This window comes from Mesoplodon bidens (genome assembly GCF_964165515.1).
Source record: "Mesoplodon bidens genome assembly, chromosome: 14".
NCBI lineage: Eukaryota > Metazoa > Chordata > Mammalia > Artiodactyla > Ziphiidae > Mesoplodon > Mesoplodon bidens.
The window spans coordinates 53141995-53163670 of NC_138170.1; the positions used below are offsets into that span (position 1 = coordinate 53141995).

General features: G+C 39.6%; 2 protein-coding genes across 4 annotated transcripts in view; one reads left to right on the forward strand and one right to left on the reverse strand.

The window, feature by feature from the left end:
- The window catches only part of CAMKMT (calmodulin-lysine N-methyltransferase), a 388922-nt gene extending 376084 nt beyond the window's left edge, over nucleotides 1-12838 (reverse strand). The window contains exon 1 of the mRNA XM_081254257.1: nucleotides 12614-12838. Within this exon, the coding sequence (XP_081110383.1) occupies nucleotides 12614-12751 (138 nt within the window). The 5' untranslated portion in view covers nucleotides 12752-12838. The remainder of the gene's footprint in view (nucleotides 1-12613) is intronic.
- Nucleotides 12839-13255: 417 nt separating this feature from the next.
- PREPL (prolyl endopeptidase like) overlaps nucleotides 13256-21676 on the forward strand; it is a 55116-nt gene continuing 46695 nt past the window's right edge. The window contains exons 1-2 of one of the 3 annotated variants that reach the window (XM_081254961.1): nucleotides 13256-13393; nucleotides 14689-15224. In XM_081254961.1, the coding sequence (XP_081111087.1) occupies nucleotides 15006-15224 (219 nt within the window). In that variant the 5' untranslated portion in view covers nucleotides 13256-13393; nucleotides 14689-15005. The remainder of the gene's footprint in view (nucleotides 13394-14688; nucleotides 15225-21676) is intronic. The other 2 variants (XM_081254962.1, XM_081254963.1) reach the window with 2 other exon arrangements.

Below are 21676 nucleotides of genomic sequence, written 5' to 3' on the forward strand. Positions count from 1 at the left end.
TTGGTTATTTTAAGGCCATCAAAAATATCTGCAGGGATTCCCTGGTGGCGCAGTGGTTGACAGCTTGCCTGCCAATGCAGGGGACGTGGGTTTGAGCCCTGGTCCGGGAAGATCCCACATGCTACAGAGCAGCTGGGCCCGTGCACCACAGCTGCTGAGCCTGCGCTCTGGAGCCCGCGAGCCGCAGCTACTGAGACCGCATGCTGTAACCACTGAAGCCTGCGCGCCTAGAGAGCCTGTGCTCTGCAACAAGAGAAGCCACTGCAATGAGAAGCCCGTGCACCACAACGAAGAGTAGCCCCTGCTCCCCGCAACTAAAGATAGCCTGCAAGCAGCAACGAAGACCCAGTGGAGCCAAAAATAAATAAATAAAATAAATAAATTTATATTAAAAAAAATCTGCAGCTTTGTGACTTGAGAGGATACTCAAATCTCCCATCAAGGTATAAACTTATCACCTACCACTTTTATTTTTTTAATTAATTAATATATTTATTTATTTATTTATTTGATGTATCAGGTCTTAGATGCAGCATGAGAGATCTTTCATTGTGGCACACAGGCTTCTCTAGTTGTGACATTCTGGCTTCTTTCTAGTTGTGGCACGTCAGCTCCAGAGCACACGGGCTCAGTAGTTGTGGCATGCAGGCTTAGCTGCCCACGGCACGTGTGATCTTAGTTCCCTGACCAGGGGTCGAACCTGCGTCCCCTGCATTGGAAGGCAAATTCTTAACCACTGGACCACCAGGGAAGTCCCACCTACCACTTTTAGAATATCTCCTGCCAACCCACTATACGATTATACAGTATTCAAATGGAATTATCAGGCATGATAAAAATACTCAAAGTTCAGAGAAAAAAGGTTTATAAACTTTATAAAGTTTGGGGTCTGAGCTAGAACTGTGAAGTAAAATGAGTACCTAAAGAGAGCAGCTTCCTAAAATGGCAAAAAATTAGAGGTGACAGAGGGATATAGACTCTCTTTTCCACAAGGAATTTAGAAGGAACAAGAAGGCAATGAAAATCAGGTAGACAAAGTGAAAACATTAGGTTGTTTGAAAGCTCCAGAAAAAACAGAGGAATGGAAGAAAGTGTTCTTAACAACAACACCAAAAAAGGTGATGGATGTGTTAACTCACTGGGGATGGGGGTGGAGAATCCTTTCACAATGCAAACATATATCAAATCATCACACTGAACACTTTAAATAGTTTACAATTTTATTTGTCAATTATACCTCAATAAAGCTGAAAATTTTTTAAATACTAAATTTTTTAATCTTAGAAAAATTCATATAAAAGCATCATTTTTAGGACTCAAAACTGTTTTTAAGATTGAAAATAAATCATAGGAACTTCCCTGGTGGTCTAGTGGCTAATACTCCACGCTCCCAATGCAGGGGGCCCAGCTTCAATCCCCGGTCACAGAACTAGATCCCACATGCTGCAACTAAGAGTTCGCGTGCTGCAACTAAGGATCTGCGTGCCACAACTAAAAAGGTCCCATGTGCCACAATGAAGGTCCCGTAGCAGCAACGAAGATCCCACGTGCCGCAACTAAGACCTGGTGCAGCCAAATAAATAAATAATTTTTTTTTTCTTTGCAGTACGCGGGCCTCTCACTGTTGTGGCCTCTCCCGTTGTGGAGCACAGGCTCCGGACACGCAAGCTCAGCAACCATGGCTCACGGGCCCAGCCACTCTGCAGCATGTGGGATCTTCCTGGACTGGGGCACGAACCCATGTCCCCTGAATCGGCAGGCGGACTCTCAACCACTGTGCCACCAGGGAAGCCCAATCAATATTTTTTTAAAAAGAAAATAAATCATAGATTTCTGGTCTTAATTTAAATAATAAAAATGAGCCAAATAAAAATATTCAGCATTATTTTAGAAATGACAGTTAAAGTATTTAACCTCTAGAAAATTGTTATATTTACTCTTAGGAAGACTATTGATGAATACAGTCTAATAATTTTACAGCTCTGTAAGTCTAATGATTAATACAGTCTAATAACTTTTATAACTCTGTGAGTCTAAAAACACAAATGGACAATCCTGCAGCCTGTGGAACAAAAACCACGTTCACAGAAAGACAGACAAAATAAAAAGGCAGAGGGCTATGTACCAGATGAAGAAACAAGATAAAACCGCAGAAAAACAGCTAAATGAAGTGGAGATAGGCAACCTTACAGAAAAAGAATTCAGAATAATGATAGTGAAGATGATCCAAGACCTCGGAAAAAGAATGGAGGCAAAGATCGAAAACATGCAAGAAATATTTGACAAATACCTAGAAGAATTAAAGAACAAACAAACAGAGATGAACAATACAATAATTGAAATGAAAACTACTCTAGAAGGAATCAATAGCAGAATAACTGAGGCAGAAGAACGGATAAGTGACCTGGAAGACAGAATGGTGGAATTCACTGCTACACAACAGAATAAAGAAAAAGAATGAAAAGAAATGAAAACAGCCTAAGAGACCTCTGGGACAACATTAAACACAACAACATTCTCATTATAGGGGTCCCAGAAGGAGAAAAGAGAAAGGACCCGAGAAAATATTTGAAGAGATTATAGTCGAAAACTTCCCTAACATGGGAAAGGAAATAGCCACCCAAGTCCAGGAAGCACAGAGACTCCCACACAGGATAAACCCAAGGAGAAACACGCCAAGACACATAGTAATCAAACTGGCAAAAATTAAAGACAAAGAAAAATTATTGAAAGCAGCAAGGGAAAAACAACAAATAACATACAAGGGAACTCCCATAAGGTTAACAGCTGATTTCTCAGCAGAAACTCTACAAGCCAGAAGGGAGTGGCATGATATACTTAAAGTGATGAAAGGGAAGAACCTACAATCAAGATCACGCTACCCGGCAAGGATCTCATTCAGGTTCAATGGAGAAATCAAAAGCTTTACAGACAAGCAAAAGCTAAGAGAATTCAGCACAACCAAACCAGCTCTACAGCAAATGCTAAAGGAACTTCTCTAAGTGGGAAACACAAGAGAAGAAAAGGACCTATAAAAACAAACCCAAAACAATTCAGAAAATGGTCACAGGAACATACATATCGATAATTACCTTAAACGTGAATGGATTAAATGCTCCAACCAAAAGACCCAGGCTTGCTGAATGGATACAAAAACAAGACCCACATATATGCTGTCTATAAGAGACCCACTTCAGACCTAGGGACACATACAGACTGAAATTGAGGAGATGGAAAAATATATTCCATGCAAATGAAAATCAAAAGAATGCTGGAGTAGCAATACTCATATCAGATAAAATAGACTTTAAAATAAAGAATGTTGGGCTTCCCTGGTGGCGCAGTGGTTGAGAGGCCGCCTGACGATGCAGGGGACATGGGCTCGTGACCCGGTCCGGGAAGATCACACAGGCCGCGGAGCGGCTGGGCCCGAGAGCCATGCCCGCTGAGTCTGCGCGTCCAGAGCCTGTGCTCCACAACGGGATAGGCCACAACAGTTGGAAGCCCGCATGCCACATAAATAAATAAATAAATAAATAAATAAATAAATAAATAAATAAATAAAATAAAATAAAATAAAAGAATGTTACAAGAGACAAGGAAGGACACTACATAATGATCAAGGGATCGATCCCAAAAGAAGATATAACAACTATATATGCACCCAACATAGGAGCACATCAATACATAAGGCAACTGCTAACAGCTCTAAAAGAGGAAATAGACAGTAACAATAATAGTGGGGGACATTAACACCTCACTTACACCAATGGACAGATCATCCAAACAAAAAATTAATAAGGAAACACAAGCTTTAAATGACACAATAGAACAGAAAAATTTAATTGATGTTTATAGGACATTCCATGCAAAAACAGCAGATTATACTTTCTTCTCAACTGTGCATGGAACATTCTCCAGGATAGATCACATCTTGGGTCACAAATCAAGCCTCAGTAAATTTAAGAAAATTGAAATCATATCAAGCATCTTTTCCGACCACAACACTATAAGATTAGAAATGAATTACAAGGAAAAAAACGTAAAAAACACAAACACATGGAGGCTAAACAATACGTTACTAAATAACCAAGAGATCACTGAAGAAATCAAAGAGGAAATCAAAAAATACCGAGTGACAAATGACAATGAAAACACGACGATCCAAAACCTATGGGATGCAGCAAAAGCAGTTCTAAGAAGGAAGTTTACAACTATACAAGCCTACCTCAAGAAACAAGAAAAACATCAAATAAACAATCTAACCTTACACCTAAAGGAACTAGAAAAAGAAGAACAAACAAAACCCAAAGTTAGCAGAAGGAAAGAAATCATAAATTTCAGAGCAGAAATAAATGAAATAGAAACAAAGAAAGCAAAAGCAAAGTTCAATAAAACTATAAGCTGGTTCTTTGAGAAGATAAACAAAATTGATAAACCATTAGCCAGACTCATCAAGAAAAAGAGGGAGAGGACTCAAATCAATAAAATTAGAAATGAAACAGAAGTTACAGCAGACACTGCAGAAATACAAAGCATCCTAAGAGACTACTACAAGCAACTCTATGCCAGTAAAATGGACAACCTGGAAAAAATGGACAAATTCTTACAAATGTAATAACTTTCCAAGACTGAACCAGGAAGAAACAGAAAATATGAACAGACCAATCACAAGTAATGAAATTGAAACTGTGATTAAAAATCTTCCAACATACAAAAGTCCAGGACCAGATGACTTTCCAGGTGAATTCCATCAAACATTTAGAGAAGAGCTAACACCCATCCTTCTCAAACTCTTCCAAAAAATCGTGGAGGAAGCAACACACCCAAACTCATTCTACGAGGCCACCATCACCCTGATACCAAAACCAGAAAAAGATACTACAAAATAAGAAAATTACAGACCAATATCACTGATGAATATAGATGCAGAAGTCCTCACAAAACACTAGCAAACAGAATCTAACAGCACATTAAAAGGATCATACACCATGATCAAGTGGGATTTATCCCAGGGATGCAAGGATTCTTCAATATATGCAAATCAATCAATGTGATACACCATATTAACAAACTGAAGAAGAAAAACCATATGATCATCTCAATAGATGGAGAAAAAGCTTTTGACAAAATTCAACACCCATTTATGATAGAAACTCTCCAGAAAGTGGGCATAGAGGGAAACTACCTCAACAAAATAAAGGCCATATATGACAAATCCACAGCAAACATCATTCTCAGTGGAGAAAAACTGAAAGCATTTCTTCCAAGATCAGGAACAAGACAAGGATGTCCACTCTCACCACTATTACTCAACATAGTTGTGGAAGTCCGGGCCATGGCAATCAGAGAAGAAAAAGAAATAAAAGGAACGCAAATTGGGAAAGAAGTAAAACTGTCACTGTTTACAGATGATATGATACTATACATAGAGGATCCTAAAAGATGCCATCAGAAAACTTTTAGAGCTAATCAATGAATTTGGTAAAGTTGCAGGATACAAAATCAATGCACAGAAATCTCTTGCATTCCTATACACTAATGATGAAAAATCTGAAAGAGAAATTAAGGGAACACTCCCATTTACCAGTGCAACAAAAAGAATAAAATACCTAGGAATAAACCTACCTAGGGAGACAAAAGACCTTTATGCAGAAAACTATAAGACACTGATGAAAGAAATTAAAGATGATACCAACAGATGGAGAGATACACCATGTTCTTGGTTGGAAGAATCAATATTGTGAAAATGACTATACTACCCAAAGCAATCTACAGATTCAATGCAATCCCTATCAAATTACCAATGGCATTTTTTTTTACAGAACTAGAACAAAAAATCTTAAAATTTGTATGGAGACACAAAAGACCCCAAATAGCCAAAGCAGTCTTGAGGGAAACAAACGGAGCTGGAGGAATCAGACTCCCTGACTTCAGACGATACTACAAAGTTACAGTAATCCAGACAATATGGTACTGACACAAAAACAGAAATATAGATCAATGGAACAGAATAGAAAGGCCAGAGAGAAACCTACACACCTATGATCAACTATCTATGACAAAGGAGGCAAGGATATACAATGGAGAAAAGACAGTCTCTTAAACAAGTGGTGCTGGGAAAACTGGACAGCTCCATGTAAAAGAAGGAAATTAGAACACTCCCTAACACCATACACAAAAATAAACTCAAAATTGATAAGAGACCTAACTAAATGTAAGACCGGGCACTATAAAACTCTTAGAGGAAAACATAGGAAGAACACTCTTTCACATAAATCACAGCAAGGTCTTTTTTGATCCACCTCCTAGAGTAATGGAAATAAAAACAAAAGTAAACAAATGGGACCGAGTGAAAATTCAAAGCTTTCGCACAGCAAAGGAAACCATAAACAAGACGAAAAGACAACGCTCAGAATGGGAGAAAATATTTGCAAACGCATCAACGGACAAAGGATTAATCTCCAAAATATATAAACAGCTCAGGCAGCTCAATATTAAAAAAACAACCCAATCCAAAAATGGGCAGAAGACCTAAACAGACATTTCTCCAAAGAAGACATACAGATGGCCAAGAAGCATATGAAAAGCTGCTCAACATCACTAATTATTAGAGAAATGCAAATCAAAACTACAATGAGGTATCACCTCACACCGGTTAGAATGGGCATCATCAGAAAATCTACAAACAACAAATGCTGGAGAGGGTGTGGAGAAAAGGGAACCCTCTTGCACTGTTGGTGGGAATGTAAATTGGTACAGCCACTATGGAGAACAGTATGGAAGTTCCTTAAAAAACTAAAAATAGAATTACCATATGACCCAGAAATCCCACTACTGGGCATATACCCTTAGAAAACCATAATTCAAAAAGACACATGCACCCCAATGTTCACTGCAGCACTATTTACAATGGCCGGGTCATGGAAGCAACCTAAATGCCCATCGACAGATGGGCGAATGGATAAAGAAGATGTGGTACATATATATATAATGGAATGTTACTCAGCCATACAAAGGAACGGAATTGGGTCATTTGTTGAGATGTGGATGGATCTAGAGACTGTCATACAGAGTGAAGTAAGTCAGAAAGAGAAAAACAAATATCGTATATTAACGCATGTATGTGGAACCTAGAAAAATGGTACAGATGAGCCTGTTTGCAGAGCAGAAATTGAGACACAGATGTAGGGAACAAACGTATGGACACCAAAGGGGGAAGAGGCAGGGGGGCGGGTGGTGGTGGTGGGATGAATTGGGTGATTGGGATTGACATGTATACACTGATGTGCACAAAACTGATGACTAATAAGAGCCTGCTGTATTTAAAAAAAAAAAGTGCCTTGATAAAATGTTTAAAATAAGTCAATACTATGTTAGTTTTTCTCTCTTTTACATTTACCAATATAAATATATGTACACCTTTAAAAAAAAAGAAAATGGACAAAAGACATGAAGAGACATTTCATTGAAGTGATATACAGATGGCAAATAAGCATGAAAAGATGTTTATCTGCAGCAATTGTTAAAATATGTAAATTTCCAAACCCCACTCAAAATTCACTGCTCTAGAAAGTTTTTGCTTTTAAAATTTTTTTAATTGTGGAAAATATTGGGTTGGCCAAAGAGTTCCTCTGGGTTTTTTTGTAACATCTTATGGAAAAACTTGAACGAACATTTTGACCAACCCAATACACAAAACATAAAATTCAAAAAAAAAAAAGACAAATGTTTTCACACCTAGAGCCTTCTAAACATTTTAGTTTCTTTACTGCACAGTTAAAAGTTCATTTCATTCAAAATAATTATTGGTGGTTATTTTGTTTTTACACTGATAAGCTACATACTTCTAATTCAAGAAAACATTCACATTCACCTTTTTAACCTAAAACACAATCCTAAATATTTTTAAGGAATCCAATGAAACCAATTATTAATCTTAATAAATCAGAGACATAAAAAAGAAAATCTCCTCCAATCACTGACGTATATGTCAACAAGGTTTGAACAGCGGGGGCCAGGGATGAGCATTACATGTAGACGCTTAAGGTTAAAGTATGATCTGCAGAGTACACAAAAATCTATGTCATCTGTGACTATAGCAGCATAAAGTTCTATAATCAATTGAAATGTCAGTTTAACTTCAACAATGTGAAAAAACCCTTATAAATACAATGATGTATAAAATGTTGTCAACGGATAATTCTCTATGCAAAAAAAAAAAAGTGAAAGAGCACGAATGATCTTGCTCAGCCCCTGCTGCAGAAAGTGATCCAAGTGATGCCAATAAAAACCAATGAAGAGCCCATCCCTCAATTCTTCACTTATGTAGGGATCTAAACCACAATCCTCAGTGCAAGACCTACAAGCACATCACACAACCATTCTTAAGACATGATCTCTTGGTGTCTGTTTGCCATTTTCTACAATGGAATCAGAAGGCCTAAAAAGAGCACAAAATACAGTACATCTCTAGTAACTGACTCTCTGGATTAACAGACACTCACCATTCCCTCTATTAAACTGGGCCATGTGAACTGAATAGTGCCAGTGCACTATTCCTGCCCTTCCCTGTTGAGTTGTTTGCCACGTTAACTGTCCTTCTTCACAAGCTTTTTTATACCACCTGTTGGTATTGTCATGAATTAAATATTACAAAAATGAATGAAATAATAATTATTAGGAAGAAGGTCTTAAAGAAATCTAGTCCCACTCTTTCATTTACAAATGAGAAAACTGAGGTCCAAAGAGGGTGCTCACCATCATACAAATAGTTAAGGGTGGTAGATCTGGGACTAAAATCAATTGTATGAAATTCTATTCCAGAAATCATGCTGTCTCTTTCCGCATTGACAGTCTCAAACATATATCATCCTGCTTTAATTTAAATTGTAATGTGAGGGACTTCCCTGGCGGTCCAGTGGTTAAGACTCTGCGCTTCCAATGCAGGGGGCACAGGTTCGATCCCTGGTTGGGGAACTAAGATCCCACATGTCGCGAGGCACAGCCAAAAAATTTAAAAAGTAAATATTTTTTCATTAAAAAAATAAATTGCACTGTGAAATATTCCATTAATTGGATTCTTCAGCCAAGTATTCAGACCTCTAGGCCCCATTATTCATTCTGTAGGTGGTTGTGAGATGTGTGTAAGCATGTAATGGTCATTTGCTACTTTTTCATCTGCTCTACATCCCTTCCCCTTGGGAAATGCCCCCCTCTCTCTCTATGCAATAATGTAGGGTTGTTATTTTCCCTGCCACAGGGTGGGCTCATGACGCAGGCCAAAGTGCACTAGTCTCCTAGACACAGCAGTTGGTGCAAACTCCGCCTCTTAGAGTTCTTTGGAGGAAATGATTTGGGTGTTGGGGAAAAGGGTTATTTCTTCTGGATCACTAGCTGGGTGGACGATGAAGTTGCCAACAGCTATCTTTGCCATCAGGTAATGAGACACAACAAAGAGAAAATATTACAGAATATCCATAGCCTCTATTGATATTGATCCATAGACTTTCAGACCTCATGTAATTAAAGTGGGCACTAGACTCAAAAGTCAGCCATTTTCCGTGTTGAGGCAGGAGATAGATGGGCCCCAGGATGAGCAGCTGGAGTTCATCCCCTGTGGGCAGATACTCCAAAATAGCAGGAGGGAGAAGAGCTAAGCCCTGCCCAGATAAGAGATAAAAGACCACATATTCCCCATTCTTGAAGTCAAGGAGACCTTCTCCACTACACATGCACAGAAAGGCTCCCTGAAGGTCAAACAGGGAGGGGGTGCTACCCCATAGTAAGTGATGCCATCCTACCCATACGCCTCTTTGCTGGAATCCATCTTGGCTAAGAGATGCACGCACACACACATGGGAGGACCCTGAGATATACTGATATGGACTCAGAACCAGGGAAAGCAAGATAATTGGCCAAAGGAAACCCAGAAGAAATGCCCCATAAAAGTGATTCAAACTACCACAAGGACACAACTCTCTCTCTGAGCTCGCCCATGTGTCTATCCACAAGTACTCTTTTCCTCCTAATAAACACTTGTTTCACCACTTTCCGTCTCTATGTGGAAATTCACTTCTACAACAGCTGATGGGCCAGGGCCTCGTCACTGGCCACTGGTCCCTTGTGGTCTAGTAGCTAAGATTCAGCACTCTCACTGCCACGGCCCAACCTCAATCTCTGGCCATGAACCAAAATCCCGCTTCAAGCCACTGCAGGCTGAGGCCACCCAAGAGCAATGCAACCTAGTATCAAATGATGAACTAGGTCAACCAGGTTTTCTCTCAAATATGTTAATTATAAAACATAGAAAATATTGAACAGTTAAGGTGAAGGGCCATGAGATAGCGCTGGAGCCCTAGTGGAAAGACAGAATTGTGAGGGAGAAAACAAGGAGACATAGCAGATGTCATGAAGATGTCACATAAGAGAGAGAAAAAGAATTGCATATCTCTAGCATTGTTTAGATTCCTCACAGTTTTCCAGCTGGATGCTAACAAGATGCAAATGGTCCATTCATTTAAAACGTATTTACTAAAAGCCTGCAAATGTTTAAAATACATGGAAGATTCGATTATTATAGAAAAATATTCACTTTCTCCCCTGCTCCCTCAAAGAAAAAAACATACTTCTCTGCCCCCTAACTTTAGGCTTGGCTAAGTATCTTACTTTGCCCAACAGAATATTAGTAGGTGTTTAAAATGTGTTTCAGTGGTTGCGTTTGTTCTCTTATACCTCTGTCGTCACCATGAGAACATGTCAGTCCAGAATTAGAGGCATGTGGACCAAGCATGCAGCATAGAGCCACTCAGCTGATCACAGCCTATGTCAGTCAGCTCCCAGGTGGCCCACAAACAGAATAAATGCTCACTGTTGAATGCAGTTGTGACGGTGTAGTTATTTGTTACTCACTGATACAATACACTGAGGATGAGATGCTGTGGGCCACTTAAAGACTGTCCTTACTCAGGCTTTCCACAACATGTAACAGTATCTACTAAAAATCAACTAGCCAGAGCTGATGCAGAAGATGGAGATTAATAAAATATCACCTTTTCCCAGGAAGAACACTCCTATTCTAGTGAGAAAGTTGAACTCTTATCAAATGATCATAAAATAATGTGATATGAGGTTCACCCATATAGTGAGCTGAAGGTCTAACTCAGCCAGAGGAGTCAGCAGAGCCTTCACGTAAGAGGAGATTGAAATAGAGGTCTGAAGGATGAACAGTCATTCATCAAGTAGAGAAGTAGAAAGACTCTAAGCAGAGGGCACATGTATACCAAAACATTAAACTTCAAAGCATGTGAGGAGTTCAAATGGCAGCCATAGCTGAAACTTATTCTAATGTAGACAGCAATTCGGAATGAATATAAGTGATGGTCAACTAGAATTTTTACTAGGAATCTCTTAAGTCGTCACGATAAGATTTGATTGATCATTTTAAGGCCCTAATTTACTATTCTGATACTTTAAATTTAGTTGATGTTTACTTCACTGTAGAAATTTCCTATAGATAATGATCTATGAGGACTTGCATTTTATTATCCTATAATACCATTTGTAACATTAATTGCAAAACCAGATCATTAATGCTCTGCAAAGGCTTCCAATGCATCAGCAAACAAATGATCTTTGAGTTGTGTCAGGACAGCACTGGAAGGCCACTGTATGAAAAGGTGACTCGAGACAATTGCAAACAAAGTAACCGCCAAAATACTAAAAGCACAATCTCAAGTAACCTGGCAATAGCTGGGAAACTCTCCTCGAAATATAAGTCAGAAATGGAAAATGTCCTGTTGAATAAAGTGTTCGGCAGGAAACCCCAGGCAGAAGCATAACACTGGGGTGTAAACAATAAACAGATTTCACTTCAAGCAGTTTGGAAAGAGCGTCAGTGTCGTCAAATCAGAAAATCTTCAAACCTGCACACGACTGAAGTTACCAGCAACAGCAGCAATTTTAAGTGCTAAAAGATAACCGCCAGTTAACAAATCAACATACTTAGACACCAAGAATCTCTCTGATCGCTTCAAACCATAAGATAAACATGTAACTTTCGCGTGAAAGCGAAGCTGGAGGGCGCGGGGGCAGCTCTTGCAACTCCCTTCGCTCTCCGCTCCACGGAAGAAACCGAAGCAACACGTGCAACGTCACTGTCCCAACACAGTCAACCACGCTGATCACCAAGAGAGGGGCCAGATTTGGAGCTAGAACCAGGCTAGGAGTTAAGAAGCAAGGGGGAAGAAACCAGGGGAAGAAAGTAAAACAGAAGCCGGAAAGAAGAACAGTATGGACTGGGGAGCGGCGGTCCCACCGAACCTACTGGCGAGCAAGGAGAAAAGTCCCTCAGATGCAGGCTAATGTCTAGAAAGAGATCTTCTCCTTCCATCTGAGTTTCCCAGGACTCAGCCTCGGCTGCCCCCTCCCTGCCCAATGCCACCTGATACCTCCTTTTGGCGCGACCCTTAGGTGAACCAAGGGGGGCGCTTCTCAGGAGGCTCCCGGCAAAACTGTGAGGGAACTCCCCGAGCTGCCAAGGGGAGAGTAGCTGCCTCTCGCTTGCGAGGGGTGTGGCCAAAAGCAAAAGTGAGTCGAAAGGGCTCTACCTTACCTGCCGCAGGAGCTTCCACCGGGCAGCACCCAAGGGCGCCGAGACTGCGGGTCCCTGAGCGGAGCCGCTGCTTGTCCGGCCCTCGCCCGCTGTGCGCTCAGCCTGGCCGGCCCCGGCGTCCGCAACTCGAGACTCCATCCGGCTGGAGCTGGCTATACCCGAGATACCGCCGCCACAGCTCCCCGCTGCCAGGACCTGCCTACTTCTTCCCTGTCAGGATCTGTGACGCCAGGGCTCCCTCCCACTGCCCTAGCGCGCGCTCTCTCCCCGAATTCCGCATTTCCGGTAGTCGCGTCTCCTTAGCAACCAGGGCAGCGCGGCTCTCGCCACTGCACCATTTTGCTGGTGGCCATCTTGAGTGAGGGCATACCAGAGGGTGAGGGAACTGTGGCAGACCTAGTGAGACGTCGCCCCTTTTGGTTCCCTTCTCTCCTGTTTCATCTCGAGCTCTGAAGACTAGAAAAGAACCAAAAGGCTTATATCTTTGAGCGTTAATGAACCCAGGGGGAGTAAAAAAAAAAAAAAAAAAAAAACCATTCCTGACCACAATAAAGATGGCGGAATCCACTTAGGGCTCGTGCCAGACGGGGGTTACGTAGACGGCGTGCTGCAAACCAGCTCCGGGCGGTTCTGGGTAGGCTGTCGTTCTGCTAGCTGCAGAACGCAGACTTCGGCTGACCGCGCCTGAGGTGGCAGCTGCGCTCCTTCCTGAGAGCTTCGGGTTCTCCGGCCTGCCTTCACTCGTTTCGGTGTCTAGAGCGAGACTGACTTTCAGTTTGCGTACGTATGGGGGGGCGTAGGCTGGGAGTCTCTTCCCTTCACCCCGTCCTCACCCCCACCCAACCATCCCTCAGTCCCTTGGTCCTAGCTTTTTGACCGATGTCCCTTCACTGCGTGGCACATGGTACCGCTCCCTCTCACACTCGGATGCACAGGGAAAACGAATAGGTTCTCCCAGGAACACCCATTCGTCTACCCTACCCCTATCCCTAGCCTTGCCTACTGTCTTCTCCCTGTGGGTGAAAGATGGATGGATGGAGGCTGCGGGCACGAATGTAGTGGTTTAGAGCCTTTATTTTATTTTCTCTTATTTTACTTTGTTTGTTTTTGCTGGTGTCAACTGCACATCCCCTTTACCCACTCCCCCGTTATTTTGCTGCGACATAGAAAGAGGTCAAGAGGGGCAGGGGCGTCGTAGCGGATACGAGCTGTGGTAAAGCTGACGCACTATTGTATAATACCTTTGATACCGAGGAGCAATTTGTGGAAGACTTCCATGATGACATTCAACAGTGTGCAACATACCTAGATTTTTCCTGCCCTAAAAATAGTAGCCACCGTTTATTGAGTGGTTACTACGTGCCAGACACTTCATTAAGATTTTAACATAAATTCTTAGAACATTCTTAGAACAGCTACTTCATAGAGTAAGTGGGGTCATTATCACTGTTTTGCAGATGATGAAACTAAACACAGGTGGTAAGTGCAGGAATGAAGAACTGAACCCAGGTTTCTCTGACTTAACTATTTACTAGCCTTACTTACCTTAATAGGTTAATAAGCACCAGCTTCCTAACAGAAAACAGATGGCGTCACATTTCATGTGTGCCTCCTGAAGTGTTGTTTTTTTCAACTAAAGAGCTAAACACCTTTTTGACATTAAAGTCCAGTTGTTGTTATGTCCAGATAGACTTATTGCTCTACTACTTACTGTTCAGGTGACCTGGGGTAGTTGCTCAAACCTTCCTGGGCCACAGTTTGCTCACCTGTAAGGCCAACATCATAATAGCTACTCTATCAGGTCCGTATGAAGTTTAAATTAAATGAAGTATATAAAAGCATGTGGCACGAAGCAAACACTCAATAAATACTAATCCCTTCTCCTCTACCTTTATTAAGTAATTGGACTTTTCCAGTTTATCCTCCACATACAAACCAAAGATAAGTTCTGAATTATGTGAAATCAAAGCCGTTTTGCCTTTAAAAGCCCTCAGAGTTCCTGAGATGCCTCCATTAAGTCTATGTATTTATTTGCAAATTTTTATTTTGTTTTTTTTGTTTTCTGTTTGTTTTAGTTTGCCCATGTGTGTACCAGAATCAGTGCTGCATAGTTTGAGCCTGACAGGATTGACTTTACAAATGAGACATTTATGTCACATCTGCCAAGAAGTGTGATTTGAATTAAATTTTAACTTTTACAAGTTTTCAGATACTTTGAGTTATCAGCTGTCTGCGGTTATTTGTAACCGGAGGGGTACACAGCCCCAAAGGGGAGGGATAAGAACTGCAGATCTTAGATGCTCTGAGAACCCACTACTATATAGTCATTCCTATGAAAATCATTCATGTGCTGGCAGCCCCAAAGGGAGCATAAACCAGGGACTTTGATATCATGCAGCAGAAGAGCAAATTATTTCTCCAGGCTTTGAAGTATAGTGTTCCTCACCTTGGGAAATGCATGCAGAAACAGCACGTGAATCACTGTAACTTCGCTGATCATTATTACAATAGAATAAAATTGAAAAAATATCACCTAACCAAGTGTCTGCAGAATAAACCCAGGATATCAGAGTTAGCAAGAAACATCCCAAGTCGGAACTTCTCATGTAAGGTATGGACTGTTTAAGTTAACCTATGTGTAGGCGTTTAAGATTAATTTTAGTTTAAAAATAAAGAATGCGGGCTTCCCTGGTGGCGCAGTGGTTGAGAGTCCGCCTGCCGATGCAGGGGACACGGGTTCGTGCCCCGGTCTGGGAAGATCCCACATGCCGCAGAAGCGGCTAGGCCCGTGAGCCATGGCTGCTGAGCCTGCGCGTCCGGAGCCTGTGCTCTGCAAGGGGAGAGGCCACAACAGTGAGAGGCCCGCCTACCGCAAAAAAAAAAAAAAAAAAAAAAAAAAAAAAAAAAAAAAAAATAAAGAATGCGTTGGGTATCAGTTTCTAATTTTCTCAGTAATTCTGGTTTGATTTTTTAAATATTCAGGCTTAATTGTCTGTAATCATATATATAAGTATAAAAGAATATATACATATATATTTATAGAGCTCTAATGTTGTATATTAAAAATGTAGATTTATGAAAAATGATTCAGCTTAAGAACTCCTTATTGTGCCTACCAGTGCGATTCAAAGTATAATTTGGCTTTCTAAAATTCCTAGACTAGCATAATAGCTCTTAATAAAAATCTAATAATATGCTGATTGTTTTATGAATCCCAAATTAGGAAACTTCAGTAAAGACCATGTAATTGTGCTACTTCTCTGTAAAAAAAAAAAAAAAAAAAAAATGAAAAAGCGATTTGCGTTTTATACCACTTGTGTCCTTCAGGAAGATGCTTTCAGACCATTGTACTCTGGCCAGACCCCAAGCTGTGGGCATGACCTCAACTTTGAGGACCTGTTGCTCTTGTATGTAGAATGACCACATATCCTGGGTTGCCTCCAACAGTCTCAGTCTACACATATTTTCCCTGTGTTATTACTAATAGTGTCCCCTTTCCTCTCAGAAGTGTCTTGGTTAGGATAGTAAATTATATGGGCATCCTAATTATTTGAGATTAAGCTATTTATGCTGCTCTTTGACAGCCCTCCCCTACCTCATACTTGCTAGGTTCCTTAGGTTCCTTAAATTGTGTTTAGGGGTGATATTCTTGCAATATTTAACTTATTTTGTTATTTTAATATCTTAATTTCTGGTTTTAATTGTTTTGTTACATACTAATATTTTTAGTCTGTTTTGGCTTATTTTCTATTGTAGTAAAATATAGGTAACAAAATTTTCCACTTTAACCATTTTTAAGTGTATAATTCAGTGGCATTAATTACATCACAGTGTTGTACAGCTGTTACAACTATTTGCAAAACCCTGTCCTCACCTGAAAAAAATACCCATTAAGCAAGAACTCCCGACTGCTGCTTTCCTGAGCCCCTGGAAACCTTTAATCTACTTTCTGTCTCTATGAATTTCTCTATTCTAGATAATTCATATAAGTGGAATTATATAATATTTATCCTTTTGTGTTTGGCTTATTTCACTTAGCATAATGTTTTCAAGGTTCATTCATATTATAGCATACCTGGGAAGTTTGTTCCTTTTAGTGGCTGAATATTATTCCATTATATGTATATACCACATTTTGTTTATCCATTCATCTGTTGATAGACACTTGAGCAGCTTCATCTATTTATAAAAATGATATTTTTAATATTCTACTCAATTGTTCTGGTTTTTAATTTAATTTTTGCTCTTTTCGTAGCTCATACTTACTTGTTATGGGGAGTTTGGGGGGAGTTTTGTTGTTGTTTGCTTTCAACTTTTTATCTGTTAGTCCTAGAATTTTACTCTTTACACTTCAGTCATTCAAATTTTTCTTTTTATAGCATCTTAGTTTAGCACTTTCTTTCTGTACTCACTGAAATTTTTTATGTCTTTTATTTCATTTTTATTTCTGTGTGTGTGTATTTGCACACGGGTCCTACTTTAGAAAGATAAACTTTAAAATTTTACCTATTGGACACATTTTAGCATTTAGATCTTTTTACTTTGAATTGTGTTTAGAACACTTTGTCATCTTGTACTTTTATCTTAAGTCTTAGTTTATAAATAGTAGGCAGAAATTACCATCAGAGTGACAGCTGTGAGATTAGCTCACACCCTGTGCAGGAGTTTGACTATTTTTTCCCTCCATTTGTCCCTGAAGCAACTTTTCAGTTCTCTTTCATGGAATCCTGTCACCTGGAAGCTTTAACCTGATTCAGTGACTCCAAGAAAAGGAGCTTTATTAGTAATTCTTTCACCTGGTAGTGGTCCTGCTTTCACATGTCATATATCAACCAGTCCTTCTGTGAGAAATGATATGATCTAAAAACTGTGGCCTCTGACCTTTACGATCACTGGGACCCGAGGAAGCTGTGAAGAGACCTGTAGGCAAGAATGCACATTTAAGTAAACATCCAGTCAGTTCCAACTTTGTCCACTCCTATGGGAATAACAAATTAGAAAAAGTAATTAGTGCCTGTAGACAAATTAAAATATATTTACTTAAAGACTTGTAAGATAAGTTAACTAAAGAGTAAGAGAGGGAAGCCTGTGTAGTATCATAGCAATGCCAGAAAGCAAGAGATCTAGCCGTAACTGGTGTGTCTGTGAACTAGTCAGGACTCCTACCTTTCTGACTGGAAATAAAGGGGGGAGTTTTAACTTGGTGTTCTCTAAAAGTCCTCCAAATGCTAAAATTTCATGATTTTATATCTCTACCTTGTTACCTTACCAACAAATTGTCATCTATACATTTGGGACGCTAGTACCAACTCCTGCAGTCAGGCTGTGTATCAGAAATCCTGGGGAACTTTTTAGAAATTCAGATTCCTGGATCTCACCCCACATATGCTGGATCAGAATCTCTAATGGCTGAGGCCTAGGGATCTCTTTTTTTGTTTTGTTTTAAGTTCCTCAACTAATTCTGAAATTCCCAGTCTGCCATCGTGACAGTGGACCTGCATTTAGGAAATAGACACGTTTGTGATCAAATGTTGCTGACCTAAACCTCATTGAATTCATTCAGTTCTGAAGTTCTTACTGGCAGATACCTTGACTTTCCATGTTACATTAGCCACATGGCAAGAGGAACTTATTCCATTACTCTCATGCACCAGCTAGTAATAGTCAAAGACTAGCATCAGACCAGATACCACATTTCTTTATCTTTCACATCATCCTATTCTGCTCTGCCTACAAAAATAATTCCTAAAATCTTTGATCATGATAAATTGAATGATACACAAAAGGAAAACCAACTAAGGAAAAGAAAATGTTTAAACATTTGTTCATTGACTCTCTGCAATATAGATTAGCAGTTCTTACAGTAGTTTCTAAGATAGGTTGACAGATACCTCCTTCACTGGCACTAGTGATCTGTGATTTGTGGGATCACTGGTTCTGACAGGTTCAAAACATCATCAGGAAAGAAGGAAAACTCAGGAAAGACAGAAAGAAAAGAAAAATTGTGCTCTCACAATAGTTTTTTTTTTTTTAATAATAGTTCACAGAGTGGGACTGCACTGTAGCTACCACTTCGCTTTTTAATTTAATTTTATTAATTTTTTTATACAGCAGGTTCTTATTAGTCATCATTTTATACACATAAGTGTATACATGTCAATCCCAATCACCCAATTCATCCCACCACCACCACCCGCCCCCCTGCCTCTTCCCCCTTTGGTGTCCATACGTTTGTTCCCTACATCTGTGTCTCAATTTCTGCTCTGCAAACAGGCTCATCTGTACCATTTTTCTAGGTTCCACATACATGCGTTAATATACGATATTTGTTTTTCTCTTTCTGACTTACTTCACTCTGTATGACAGTCTCTAGATCCATCCACATCTCAACAAATGACCCAATTCCGTTCCTTTGTATGGCTGAATAACATTCCATTATATATATATGTACCACATCTTCTTTATCCATTCGCCCATCTGTCGATGGGCATTTAGGTTGCTTCCATGACCCGGCCATTGTAAATAGTGCTGCAGTGAACATTGGGGTGCATGTGTCTTTTTGAATTATGGTTTTCTAAGGGTATATGCCCAGTAGTGGGATTTCTGGGTCATATGGTAATTCTATTTTTAGTTTTTTAAGGAACTTCCATACTGTTCTCCATAGTGGCTGTACCAATTTACATTCCCACCAACAGTGCAAGAGGGTTCCCTTTTCTCCACACCCTCTCCAGCATTTGTTGTTTGTAGATTTTCTGATGATGCCCATTCTAACCGGTGTGAGGTGATACCTCATTGTAGTTTTGATTTGCATTTCTCTAATAATTAGTGATGTTGAGCAGCTTTTCATATGCTTCTTGGCCATCTGTATGTCTTCTTTGGAGAAATGTCTGTTTAGGTCTTCTGCCCATTTTTGGATTGGGTTGTTTTTTTAATATTGAGCTGCCTGAGCTGTTTATATATTTTGGAGATTAATCCTTTGTCCGTTGATGCGTTTGCAAATATTTTCTCCCATTCTGAGGGTTGTCTTTTCGTCTTGTTTATGGTTTCCTTTGCTGTGCGAAAGCTTTGAATTTTCACTCGGTCCCATTTGTTTACTTTTGTTTTTATTTCCATTACTCTAGGAGGTGGATCAAAAAAGACCTTGCTGTGATTTATGTGAAAGAGTGTTCTTCCTATGTTTTCCTCTAAGAGTTTTATAGTGCCCGGTCTTACATTTAGTTAGGTCTCTTATCAATTTTGAGTTTATTTTTGTGTATGGTGTTAGGGAGTGTTCTAATTTCCTTCTTTTACATGGAGCTGTCCAGTTTTCCCAGCACCACTTGTTTAAGAGACTGTCTTTTCTCCATTGTATATCCTTGCCTCCTTTGTCATAGATAGTTGATCATAGGTGTGTAGGTTTCTCTCTGGCCTTTCTATTCTGTTCCATTGATCTATATTTCTGTTTTTGTGTCAGTACCATATTGTCTGGATTACTGTAACTTTGTAGTATCGTCTGAAGTCAGGGAGTCTGATTCCTCCAGCTCCGTTTGTTTCCCTCAAGACTGCTTTGGCTATTTGGGGTCTTTTGTGTCTCCATACAAATTTTAAGATTTTTTGTTCTAGTTCTGTAAAAAAAAATGCCATTGGTAATTTGATAGGGATTGCATTGAATCTGTAGATTGCTTTGGGTAGTATAGTCATTTTCACAATATTGATTCTTCCAACCAAGAACATGGTGTATCTCTCCATCTGTTGGTATCATCTTTAATTTCTTTCATCAGTGTCTTATAGTTTTCTGCATAAAGGTCTTTTGTCTCCCTAGGTAGGTTTATTCCTAGGTATTTTATTCTTTTTGTTGCACTGGTAAATGGGAGTGTTCCCTTAATTTCTCTTTCAGATTTTTCATCATTAGTGTATAGGAATGCAAGAGATTTCTGTGCATTGATTTTGTATCCTGCAACTTTACCAGATTCATTGATTAGCTCTAAAAGTTTTCTGATGGCATCTTTTAGGATCCTCTATGTATAGTATCATATCATCTGTAAACAGTGACAGTTTTACTTCTTTCCCAATTTGCGTTCCTTTTATTTCTTTTTCTTCTCTGATTGCCATGGCCAGGACTTCCACAACTATGTTGAGTAATAGTGGTGAGAGTGGACATCCTTGTCTTGTTCCTGATCTTGGAAGAAATGCTTTCAGTTTTTCTCCACTGAGAATGATGTTTGCTGTGGATTTGTCATATATGGCCTTTATTTTGTTGAGGTAGTTTCCCTCTATGCCCACTTTCTGGAGAGTTTCTATCATAAATGGGTGTTGAATTTTGTCAAAAGCTTTTTCTCCATCTATTGAGATGATCATATGGTTTTTCTTCTTCAGTTTGTTAATATGGTGTATCACATTGATTGATTTGCATATATTGAAGAATCCTTGCATCCCTGGGATAAATCCCACTTGATCATGGTGTATGATCCTTTTAATGTGCTGTTAGATTCTGTTTGCTAGTGTTTTGTGAGGACTTCTGCATCTATATTCATCAGTGATATTGGTCTGTAATTTTCTTATTTTGTAGTATCTTTTTCTGGTTTTGGTATCAGGGTGATGGTGGCCTCGTAGAATGAGTTTGGGTGTGTTGCTTCCTCCACGATTTTTTGGAAGAGTTTGAGAAGGATGGGTGTTAGCTCTTCTCTAAATGTTTGATGGAATTCACCTGGAAAGTCATCTGGTCCTGGACTTTTGTATGTTGGAAGATTTTTAATCACAGTTTCAATTTCATTACTTGTGATTGGTCTGTTCATATTTTCTGTTTCTTCCTGGTTCAGTCTTGGAAAGTTATACATTTGTAAGAATTTGTCCATTTTTTCCAGGTTGTCCATTTTACTGGCATAGAGTTGCTTGTAGTAGTCTCTTAGGATGCTTTGTATTTCTGCAGTGTCTGCTGTAACTTCTTTTTCATTTCTAATTATATTGATTTGAGCCCTCTCCCTCTTTTTCTTGATGAGTCTGGATAGTGATTTATCAATTTTGTTTATCTTCTCCAAGAACCAGCTTTTAGTTTTATTGATCTTGCTATTGCTTTCTTTGTTT